The following is a 12,919-nucleotide window of genomic DNA, read 5'->3' on the forward strand; positions in this document are numbered from 1 at the left end:
TATATACAGTAGTAGTGGTGGTGTGCCGTGGAGTCAGTTCCAGCTGTTGGGTTTGAACTGCCAACCTTTAGTAGTTGAGTAGGGTTTCCAAAGCTGTAGAATATCTTTAGGTTAGCAGCCCATTTCTTAACAATATAGACTCTGGTAGTGTAGTGGTTACGAGTCAGGCTGCTAACCTCAAGGTCAGCAGTTTGAAACTGTCAGCTGTTCCACAGAAGAAAGATGAGGCTTTCTGCTCCAATAAAGATTTACAGTCTCAGAAACCCTATGCAGAGTCACTGTGAGTCAGAATTGACTCTACGGCACATAACCAACATATAAACACAGATTTAAAAAAAAAATTATATATACACACACATATAATAAAATTAATATCAATCAATATCAAGCAAATGAATGATCAAAAAAATAGAGGAAGAGGAGGAAATTCAATTAATGTAAATGTAGGAAACATAGGGATATAAACTAAAGCTTAGCTGAGTGTCCTAGCAAAGGAAAGAGGACAAAAGTGAATTACTGCCTGGCCACATACAGTGACAGAGGCAATCGGAGTCTTGGCCCTGATCTCAAGGGGAAAGTTCAATAGTTCACCACTCATTTTTTTCATTTTCATTGGCTACAATTATTTTTGTAGATATCATTTATCATATGAAAGAATTTCGCCTTCTTTTTAGTATTTAAGTTTTGGGGGGGTGGGGTTTAAATCCTAAACTGGTGTTGACTTCTGTCAAATTTTTCTCTCTGGTGATCACAATAATTAAAATGTTCTCATTATTGTTAATATTAATTATACTGATTGTTGAGTAACATCTGTAACCTAATTTTTTTAAAAAACAATTCAACCTGTAGATTCCAATTTATGGATAAAATAAGACAAACCAACATTTATTTACAGGTATACATAAATAAACATGTTATTCTTTTTCTTGCCCCTACAGGATTAATTAGAATGACACCTTCCTTTTGTAAAATGCTCTACACAAGATTTTCCTCTGTGCACTCTCAATAGAGCCCTTTCATCTCATGCCTTAACTGTTATGAACTGTCATTAATAACAGCTCTGCTTCACAGTAGCTTCAGCCAGGGCTGGTACTCTATTTAAGTCCACAACATAATTTATGTTTATCATTTTAATAACTATATAGACTTCCTCTGAAATCATTAACTTTAAAAATGATATGATTTGTTTTCTCATGCGGAAACTGTAGCTCACTCTAACTCACTGCCTCTTGTCTGTGGGAGAAGTGGGTGAGGATAACAGAACAGAACAAGAGTTTGAGGTACTGCAATACTACAAGATTGTTATGACACCAGTTTTAATAAACACTGAGAATGCACGAAACATGAAATTATAGTGATTTATAACATTTCTTGAGATAATAATTTGATCTTTAATAAGAGAAACTTTCTTAAAAGATAGTTTAGGTACATAAAAACCATTTTCTGCTTTCCTGGTATGGCACTGTAAGATAAGCATGGGACTACTCAACTACTAAAGGTTGGCAGTTCAAACCCAACAGCCGCGCCTCAGAAACCCTACGGTTGTTATGATTGGGAACCAACCTAATGGCACTTAACAATAACACACATTGAACTTCTATGGAAAACTTATCTCTCAAAGTGTGTGGACTTTAAATGATTAATGAGAGAACACAAATAGAAAAGAAAACCAAAGAACTATTAAAAACATCAACAGCATTAATAATAGTATGAAAATCAGTAACTTTCTCAGTGGTTATTAATAGGAATTTTATTTATAATATTCACTAGTTTGGCATGCAAATATTTTTGTTTTTAAAGGAGAGAAATGTTAAAGCTCAACTGGTGTAAAACTGTAAATAATGATTTTATTTAAAAGGAGTAAAATATCAATTATTCCTGAATTAAAAAATCTAATTTCTACTTAACATTCATCATACTCAGGGATATAAGACATTCAGTATGTTTTAAAATTTTACCCTATGACCCTATGCCCAGGTAGTTGAACCTTATTTTATGAATGAAGAAACTGGGATGCAGAGAAATGAAGTAACTTAAATTGACTTTATACACAGCTAAAAAGAGAAAGTACTAGAGTTAGAATTGGTCCAACTATGTCACAAAGTTCAGTCGGTTCATGTTATGTCACTTTTGATGTTGTCCAGTTGCTTCTAATTTACAGTGACCCTATAGTACAGAGAACCCTCAGGGTTCCCTAGGCTGTAATCTTCATAGGAGGAGGCATAGTGGTGCAATGGTTAATTGCCCAACTGCTAACCCACAGTTCAATAGTCTGAACCGGCCGCATCGGTGCTTTAGGTCTGAGATGTTTAAGACCCTGTGCCAACTTGCCTAGGCCAGGATTCCCAGAGGTTTAGCAGTTGAGATGTGCTTGTTGTTGTTGTTGTTATGTGCTGTGGAGTCGGGTCCGACTCATAGCAACCCTGTACAGGGTTTCCAAAGCTGTAAATCTTTACGGGAGCAGAAAGCTTCATCTTTCTCCCGCAGAACAGCTGAGATGTGCTTACTCCCATGATAATGAAACCTAATGCAGGCATAGGTAACTCTTGGATGAGTGGCTAAGTGATGCTTCCTTGGGGTTATGCCCTGCTCCCAGTATAATGGGCACATAGGAGGGACTCTTCCTCTTCCGCTGGGGACCTGGAACTCTACAATTGCACATCATTTCCTTGGTAATAAACTTCTCTATTTATACACACACACACAGATATATCTATAGATCTACCTATATACAGATAAGATACATATACACACACACATATATAGATAGAGCTATAGATCTACCTACCTATATATAGATACACACACATATGTATGTAGACAGAGCTATAGATATATCTACCTAGATACAGGTATAGATACACACATACACACAGATGTGTTTCACGGATTTTGATTCTCTAGAAAACACGTCCTAAGACATGTGGTACCAAGAATGGGGTTCTAGAGAAACAAAATCACAAGGATTGAATTTTCTAAATGGCTTCTCAAATCCGACTGATTTGAAAGGCACTGGTATAGTATGGAGGCATGTCTGACCTAGGAATTGGCCTTGGGCTGATGCTGAGCTTGGTCCTCTTTCCCTCTGTGGCGTCACGGGAAGCCAGACATGGCCCCCACTTGGTTTAAGCAGCTGGCACTCTGAGCAGGATTCACTGCAGTGGCTCCAGACCAATGAAATTACTACGTTTTATGAGAGAAAGAGCAATGAGGGATGGGATAAAATGTTTCAGCTGAGGGGCTGCAGCTTCCAGAACTCCCTGGAGCGGATGTCATGCTGCACAGAAAAAACAGCTGATCTGTGACCAGGGCCTGTTGGATTCCACCCTGCTAGACGACGAAGGCCATATGCATATGAAAGGGGTTAGTCCAAGGGAGAAAAGATTGAACTTGATTGTTAAAAGCTTTGATTGGAAAAAGAAAAACCTCTTGGTTTAAGCCTCCATCATCCTCTAGAACCTTCAGAGTTGGGACATTTGCATTTGAAAAGACATGCAGACCAACTCTGAACAGCTGGGAGAATAGTAGATTCAAGATTGAAACAAAGTGAAAAATAAAAAACAATTTGGTGGTTTGAGTTTCGGAGGCATCAAGCTAAGGAAAGTCAACCCATAAGAATAAAACCCCCTTGTAGGACTGAAAGTTAAAGGGAACTGGCTAGCTGTATGCTAGCTGGTGACCATGTGGGTCTACACGTGACTGGAACTAGAAGAAATGCAGCAAAGAAGACATGGGCTGAGTTCAGACATGTTCTTTTGACACCCTTTGACCATGACGTGAGATAAAGAGAGAAGACTGAAGATTATGGAGTTGTGTGAACTCCTGAGCTCATGGGCACTGACCTAGCCCATAAGGGTTAGGGCTGAGAGTGAAGGGGCCAGCTGGTTTGAAGTATAGAGAGATATGTGTGAACTCCCAAACTTGTAGTTGGAAGCCATTTGACCTTACTAGGGTCGAGGTGACCAGAAGGCAATAAAGATGTTTGATACTGTGAGAAAGTGTAAATGGCTACAATTTGTGGGACCGGACTTTTGCTTATGGCTCCAGCTGCTCAAAATTCCAACCAGAATGGAAGATTCTTCAGATTACGGAACATGCTTATCTTCTCAGCATACTGGGTTGGTAGGGATGGGACAATTTAGACATTGGCTATCAAAAATGGGAGGCTATAAAGGCATGAAGTGGCTTCCTTATAAGCTTTCCTGGGTGTGCTCACTTTGAGAATGAGGGGGATGGTGAGATGGGGTGGGAGATGATATTGACAGGATTTTATGATTTCAATTATAAGTAACTGTTAGTAGGATTAATTGTGATTGTTAAAATTGTAATTGTAGAATATGTGTAACTAAAAGGGGGAGTAGTTATCATTCATTTCAGGAAGAGAGGATCCCAGGACCATCATTATGGAAGAGCATGAGTAGAGTGTGAGTCCCTGACTGGAAAAGTGACTACAGCAGAGCTGATGGTTCTAACTCACAGTAAATCTGTATAGGGTTTTCCTAAGAGTGGCTGGTGGGTTTGAACTGCTGACCTTAAAGTTGGCAGCCCAGTGCTTATCCATTAGCGCCACATCAAGAACCCATTATATCACTGGTTGTTGTTGTTGCTAAGTGCTGTTGGAGTCAGTGCTGATTCAGCAACCCTGTACAGGGTTTCCAAGGAGCAGCTGGTTTTGAACAGCCAAGCTTGGATTCAAACTGACATTGCGGTCCAATGCTAGTCCTTCCAAATTGTCTATATCATTGACAATCTTAAGTAAATGCTAGCAATAACCATTAAACTAGTTGTGTTCATTTTAGGTTATAATGATCACAAGATAATGAATAGACTTCTCTGTCAATAGGTTGCTTCTGGTATCAACTCGTATCAATATGCAAAGTATGCAACACAACTTGTAAGACAAATGCAACTTCTAAATAACTGCTCTGTTCCAGTAAAGTGTTACCTTTTTCCAGTAGATGAGAGTCTGACAAACAGTTTGTTAGTAATGGGAACAACTTTCTGGATAAACACCTGTTGATCATCTCGTTCTCCAAAAGGGCCTAGAGGTCAAAAACAGAAAATGTAAAGATATTAACATTTAATTTGCTTCATTTTTCAAAAGGAACATTAATATTAATACCCCAAAATGTTAATGTCTATCAAAATCATTGAACTATACAATTAATATCAAATGCAAGCAAAAGTTTGCTGAAGATAATTATAAAATACTTGCATAGACAGGAAATTAGCAGAAATTCAAGCCATAGTCAGAAGACATGGAACCAGGATATCATCTCTGATGTCACATGAATCTTGGTTAATAGCAAGCCGATGTGTACCTGTGTACAAGTGACTATGTAGAGGCATTTGACTGTGTGGATAACAAAATATGGATAGCATGCAAAGAACTGGAATTTCAGAACACTTCATTATACTCATGTAGAATGTGTCCATACAGCAAGACGCAGTCATTACAACAGAACAAGGGGATACAGCCTGGTTTAAAATCATGAAAGGTGTGTGTCAGGATTGTATCCTTTCGCTATACTTATTCAATCTGTATGCTGAAAAACGGATCCATGGCTGGACTGACTGTATAAAGAAGAATGCAGCATATGGATTGTAGGAAGATACTAATCTGCAATAGTCAGATAGCAAAACCTTGTTAAAAACAAAGAGAACCTGAAGCACAATTTATGAAAGTCAGATTATGGTCTTCAACTGTACCTCGCAAAAGGACATCAAGCATAGAAAAGTAGAAGGTTAGCAAAAGGAGAGGAAGATGCTTAAACAAAATGAGTGTCACAGTGGTTCCGACAGTGGGCTCAAACATGGCACTAACTGTGAGGGTGGCCCAGGGCCAAGGCAGTGCTTTGTTCTCTTTTTCATAGGGTGTTATGAGACAGAACCAACTCAACAATATCTAACAGCAGCAACAACAATCAATGTGGCATTGCATTCCACATCTAAATAAAAAACCAAACATGTTACAAGTACTTTAACTTACATCAAAATTAAAAATTTTAAAGAAATGTCTCAAACTTCAAAATTTCATTTTGAGCACTAATGGTTGTATAAAAGCTAAAGCAATAGTTTATTAAGGCAGCTCCACAGAAGAAAGATGAGACATTCTGCTCCCACAAAGATTTCAATCCTAGGAAACGATATAGCCACTGTGACTTAGAACTAACTCGACAGCAGTTAACAACAACATCCATTAACAGTAGTAGGAACAAACCTATTTAAGTATCAGTCTTATCTTTGGAGATATTTTAAAAGTTCCTTAGAACTTCAAAAATAGGAGATCTGTAAAGAAAATTATCTTTCATTAAACAGAACTTAATTATCAGAAACCTCTATTAATCAGTTTTTTTAAAAGATACCTACCAAAAAGACACAACTTGATAAACTGTGTTGTTAAGTGCCGTCGAGTTGGTTCTAACTCATAGCAACCCTGTATAGGTGGGTTTGAAATGCCACCTTGCAATTTAGCAGTCCAGTGCTTTTCCTACAGCACCACACCAATACTCCTTACAATACTATGCAATCCCTCAATTACTCTGCACAATTTCCTGATGTCTAATTCCATTGGAAAGCAATGACAATTCTTTCCCAATCACCCATAAACAAAGCCAAGTCAGAGGTCAGTAGTAAGTAACACATAAACTACGAATGAGAAAACTAACAATACAGTAAGGGACTTTATCTTCTCCCCCCTCTACCTTTATGTTGTTTTAAAATTCTCCCACAACTTAAATCCTTCCTGTTGTTAAGTGCCATCGAGTCGATACCAACTTATAGCGACCCTATGCACAACAGAATGAAACACTGCCTGGTCTTGGGCCAACCTCACAATTGTTGCCACACTTTGAGCCCACAGATGCTGCCACTTTGTCAATCCATCTGGCTGGGGGTCTTCTTCTTTTTCTCTGACCCACTACCCTACCAAACATGATATCCTTCTCCAGTGACTGGTCCCTTTTGACAACATGCCTGAGGTAGGAGAGATGAAGTTTGGCCATCCTGGCCTCCAAAGAACACTCTGGTTGCACTTCTTCCTCTACCTTTATTAACTATTCCTTCCGAATTTATATTTCTCTAATCCATCTCCTCCCTCATTGACTTTTTTTTTTCTTCAGAATTCAAAATATACTCAGATCTTTTCTATCCTAAGTGAGTGTGGAAGGAGGAGGAATCTAAAAAATAACCTTTGAACTTCTTGCTTTCTATTTAGCTTCTTCTTCTTCCTTTGATAATTCCAATATTCGTTTATTACTTGTTTACCCACTGTAATATAATCTAGATTCCACTCATACCACCTTGTTATTATTGTTGTTGTTATGTGCCATTAAGTCGGTTCCGACCCAAAGTGATCCTGTACAGGATTTTCGAGAAGCAGCTGGGGAGCTTGAACCTTGTGGTTCAAACAGACTTTGCAGTCCAGCACATTAACCCACAGTGCCACACCTTACTGAAGCTGAACTCCATTCTATTCCATTGAACTATTATGTCTATTTCTTAGGTTATCTTCTAAATAAAAACTACAGAAAGAAAATAAGACCCTTCCTGCTCCTTCTAAATAGTTTACAGGATTGTTATAGGTAGTTTACAGGGCTGTTATGGTAACTATCTTTTCGTTGACATTATATATGCTCTCCCCAAACCATTTCATCTACTCCCAGTGTTTCAACTGCTTCTTACATGCTGATGACTCCTATGTATAACTCCCAGCTGAGGTCGTTCTCGAGTGGTCCAACGACTACACACTAACAACTAGCCGAATTTACAGGCACCATCACTCAAAATATATAAATCTGAACTCATTCTCTTTTTCAAGCAAGTCCCTCCTTCTGGTATTCATTTCTGTCAGTGATTCTCAGCTACCCCATTTCCCAAGACAGAAGCTGAGGGTCACTGCAAACTCCCTCCTCTTCCTTTTCAGCCACATGTAATCAATGACCATGCCCCTCTTATTGAATCCGTTTCTTACTGAATCGGTTTCTTCCTTCCCAAATAATTAACTAATTCCTCCTTCCTGATTTCCTTGTATCACTGCTCCCTATGTCTTCTTACACACTCATGAAGAAATGGATTATGTAAAATGCAAATCTAATATTCTCAAAATCCTTCAAAAAGCATATCTAGTATGAGATAAAACAGAAACTTCTTCATATGATCTATAGAGGCCTTCCATAATCTAACCCCTACTTGTCTACCCTGTCTCATGTCCTCTTCTCATCAATCATACTCTATAATCCAGAAATAAACAACTATTTGACATTTTCCAAGCTTAACCTTTAACCTTTTAACATGCTGTTTATTCCTTCCAGAAATATCGCTAGTCCAGAAAACCTCCACATACCCACCAAACTCCTACTCAAACTCTTATACCCTACTTTGAACCCTACAAATCTCCTTTGCAGCAAATTATTAGCAATAGGTTTCAAATGTGCCCAGTATCATGGCTTTTAACTATGAATAAAAGTGGTTAGAGATTTAGACATGAATCTGTTTCCTTGAATGTTAAGTGGGGGATAATACCTACTCAGATAATTGTAAAAAAAAAAAAAAGTTTAATAAGAGTATATGTATGTCACCTGACAGAGAACCTAACATTGTTTCCCTGGGTGCTTTAAGACCTATATACTGATTTCTTTTGTGCAAAATACAACTCTTTGTCTTTTACTCCCACCACTCATTACACTCTTAGATGATGTTCACTGTATTTTTTAAAAATATAATTCCTATCACAAAAGTACTCAACAAACGTTTGTTGAATAAATAAAAATACAAACTTTCAGTTCTTATCGTCATGTAGCTGATATTGAGCATATTTTCTAAAGTACCAAGACCGTGGTACCAAACGTCTCCTTACCAGCTTCTGTTTTCTACAACTTACTACTTTGGAGCCTTTACTATCAGAGCCTATTCTGAATGTGTATTAATGCAGTAGCTTCCTGTAGATCAGTCCTAATGTGACTTTCCTATTCTCTGCCAGTGCTAGAATTTTTGCTTATAGAATACTATCAGAAAGATGCATTAATTAATCAGCATTTCTTATACTGCAGTACCAGTATAAGAAGACTGAGATACAACATAAATGCTTTCAATCAAGTCCTTGAAGAAAGTAAATTGTCTCTATGAAGGTAGTATGTGTGAGTACATATATGTGTGTGTAAGCTATGAGGAAGGACAAATTTAACTTTAAGAGTATCTGTGGAGACATGCTAAACTGTGTCCTAATGGATCACATGAGGGTGCTTCAAAAAGTCACTGAATAATTGTATTACCTTTTAATTCCATTTCTCCACTTTTTGAAGCCCTTTCATGTATCCAATGTCATAAATATTCTTACTGTATAAAATCAACTCTTTTCTAGGCACAATTTTTTTTAATACTATTAGTAATAGAGAAAAAAACAATTAAGGTTTCAAATGTGTACAATATCATGGCTTTTTACTACAAACAAAAGTGGTTAGCAATTTAGAGATGACATTGCTTAAATGAGAAACTTATCATTGTTGTTGAGTGCCACAGACTTGATTACAACTCACAACGACCCAATGTGACAAAGCAGAACTGTCCCACGGGTTTCTGGTGTGGCGCTGTGGGTTAATGCACTACACTGCAAAGCCGTTTGAAATGCAAAGTCGGTGGTTCAAGCTCACCAGTCACTCCTCGGAAACCCTATATAGGGTCACTATGGGTCGGAACCAATTCGACGGCTCTTAACAACAACAACAATCTTTATGGAAGTAAATGGCCAGGTCTTTCTTCTGTGACACTGCTGGGTGGGTTTGAACTGCTAATCTTTCAGTTAGGAGCTGAGTGCACAACCATTACACCACCGAGCTCCTCAGAAAATAATGACATTTTGCTCTCAAAACTTTTTTCTTTATTACTTTGTGAACAAAAAATGTAGCAAACATATATTTTTATGCACAAAACTCACAGAACTTCATCAGAAACTTACTGCTAAATTTCAAAATTAAGATTTGAAAGAAAGGCCCCCAATTAATGTAACCTACCTATGTCATTTCCAGAGGAATAGCTACCATGACTTTCTGTCTCTTCCAGAGATAGTATCTTGAATGATGCTAAAGGAGTAGAGCCTGGCTGAGTAGAGATCATTCCTCTGAACCGTGTAACTGTCCAAGTACGAACATGATTATTATCTGCACAAACTACGAAATAGAACACAAAAGAATTGTTAAATAATGATTGTAAATGCATCAACCAAATCACTTTTATACAAATGTTAACTTTTTTTTACTAAGCTCTACATTATATAGATCAAAGCATATACTGAATAGCAAACGATATATTAAATCTTAAAATTATCATTAACATTTTATCTAGGCAACAAAAATGCGAGAAGTGAAATAGTTTATCCTGTTGGAAATTTAAGGTAAGAGGACATGTGTGGATCCTTATAAATACAGCCTATATGGAAGAAATGCAGGAAAGCTCAAAAGCTGAAGTGTGTGTCAGAGAGAATATGCTGACTAACCCCCTGCTCTGTGGCTAGGCTTCTACAAGTACAAATAGGAAACAAGTTGCCTAGTTTATTTTTTCTAATCAGAGACTGTTAAGTGCTGTCCAGTAGATTCCAGCACATAATGATCCTGTTGTATAAGGTTTCTGAGGAGTGGCTGGTGAGTTTGAAGCACAGACCTTGTAGGAACCAGCTATATATCTATGGTCCATTAAGGAATACTAAGATTATTATGTGAAAGTAAGAATTATTTTCATATCAAGAAAAGTCTGCAATTAAGAAATACACTTTAATTAATATGCTTTGAATGAAAATAATATTATTGTTACTAAGTACTGTCGAGTCGCTTCTGACTCATAGCAATCCTACATAGGGTGTAAAGGCAGTTAATCTTTGTGGGAGCAGAAAGCCTCATCTGTCTCCAAAGGAGCAGCTGATGGGCTAGAACTGCTGACCTTGTGGCTCGCAGTCTAGTATTTATCCTACAAAGCCAATGTGTTCCCTGAAAAGTATCCTGGTGTGGCACTGCGGGTTAATGAACTCGGCAACAAGCTCCATTTGAACCACAAGGTCGGTGGTTCAAGCTTACCAACCACTCCTCAGAAGCCCTACACAGGGTCACTGAGTAAGTCGGAACTGACTCGAACGCACTAACACCAACAGCAAATATTGACATGTCTCCTAGCAAATTATCCAGTTTGATTTTTTGTCTAAATAGACAGTCTAATGGGGGTTGTTATGTGGTGCTGAGTCAGTGCCAACTCATAGCGCTTCTATATAGGGTTTCAAGTTTGTAAATCTTTACAGGAACAAAAAGTCTCCTCTTTTTCCTGTAGAGCAACTGACAGATTTGAAGGGCTAACCTTGCAGTTGTAGCCCAGCCTGTAATCCACTATGCTACCAAGGCTCCTTAGATAATCTAATAGAAAATGCAATCCAAAACATTTTATCATTAATGGAAGACTTGTACTCTTTGGCATGACTTAATTAAAAAGTCTACCAATTTGCCACTTATGATTGCAGAAAATTATTTTATTATTAGCAATCTGCCAAAAATTGGGAAATTATCCAAAACTTTTTACACACACACATTTCCTATTAGGTAAAATATTATAATTGCACATTTTAAATAAACGTTAAAAAGGAAAAATGTACTTTTGGCAAACAGTAATAAGTAACAATTGTATAGTTTTTATTTTTATGCATTAAAATTCTCAATTTTTCAGAATGCCAATTTTTTGGTAACCAAGACATTTCATTCTAGGCTGTTTAATCAACTAAAAGGGTAATCATTTCCTGGTTTCACTATTAGGTTTCTAGGATTCAGAAAAATAATTTTAATAGTTTTCATCAATCCCATTGGAAAATTATGACAAGTTTGTTAAATCTGTATTATTTAAAGAACAGTACAAGAAAAATGTGATTACATAAATGCGGACATCCACTAGGTGGCAGGATACCATGGAGCACACCTTGCATAGTCCAGATTGTTTGGTTACAGTAGACATTTTTCTTGACAAACTTACATGAACTATTTAATGTTAAAATACACCTTTTACTAAAAAGTTCTTTCACGTCGCATCTTGTGATGACTTTACCACTGTCAAAATAATGGCAACTATTACTGAGTATCTCTGAGTATCATGTTTAGCCATCATACCAACCCTGCAAAAAAGTCTATTTTCTCATTTGCTCAAAGTTAGATTATTTCATTTCATACAAAAAATATTAATTCAGGATCTTCTGTGTACCAAAACTCTGCTAAATGCTAAAAATAGGGTAGAGAACAAAAGCTCCTACTATGGTAGAGCCTGTATTCTATAAGAGGGATACAAGTGATAAATAAGCAAACAAATAGTTAAGCCATATGTTTAAAAGCACACAAATCAAGATATTAGAGAAAATGGAGAGAGAAATAAAAAAATCCTAGCTTGTCCAGATTAATTAGAAGATATAGACAATGGCTGTATGTTTTTAACTCCGTGAATTGTCAGGAAGAAAACAATCTAGGAGTCAGTGGCATACAGTTAACATGTAATACTCAAATCACCAGGTAAAGTTCAGAGGAGGAAGCATAACAAGTCTAGGAAGGAGATGGGACAATCAAAGACTTAGCAATTAGATGAAAGGGCAACTAGCAATAGAGAACGTCTCTTCAGGGGGGCAGGCGAGTACTAGGCAAGTACTGTTCAGTGGAAGCCCAAAGAAAGGAGTAGACAATTGTGTCAAATGCTGAGATGTCGGGTGAGGAAGACTACAGAAAAATGAACATGGAATCTAGGGATGTGGAAATCAGAGATAACCTCAGAAAGCATATCAGGTGAAAGATCAACTAGGAGGGTAGAGGAAAGAGGGGAAGTGAGGAGGCAATGATAGGTAACTTTTAAAGAAGTGTGGCTATGAAGGGGGCATGAAATCCTTTTCTTATTTGCTGTGGTTTCT

The 12,919-nt window shown here is 37.4% G+C and overlaps 1 protein-coding gene across 1 annotated transcript in view; it reads right to left on the bottom strand.

Annotated features, from left to right (window-relative positions):
• KCTD3 (potassium channel tetramerization domain containing 3) overlaps positions 1-12,919 on the bottom strand; it is a 71,029-nt gene that overhangs the window by 2,626 nt on the left and 55,484 nt on the right. Inside the window, exons 14-15 of the mRNA XM_006834003.1 lie at positions 10,011-10,166; positions 4,946-5,042 (exon numbers count right to left, since the gene is read on the bottom strand). Coding sequence (XP_006834066.1) covers positions 4,946-5,042; positions 10,011-10,166 — 253 coding nt within the window. The remainder of the gene's footprint in view (positions 1-4,945; positions 5,043-10,010; positions 10,167-12,919) is intronic.

The sequence above is a fragment of the Chrysochloris asiatica genome, unplaced genomic scaffold, assembly GCF_000296735.1.
Source record: "Chrysochloris asiatica unplaced genomic scaffold, ChrAsi1.0 scaffold00009, whole genome shotgun sequence".
NCBI lineage: Eukaryota > Metazoa > Chordata > Mammalia > Afrosoricida > Chrysochloridae > Chrysochloris > Chrysochloris asiatica.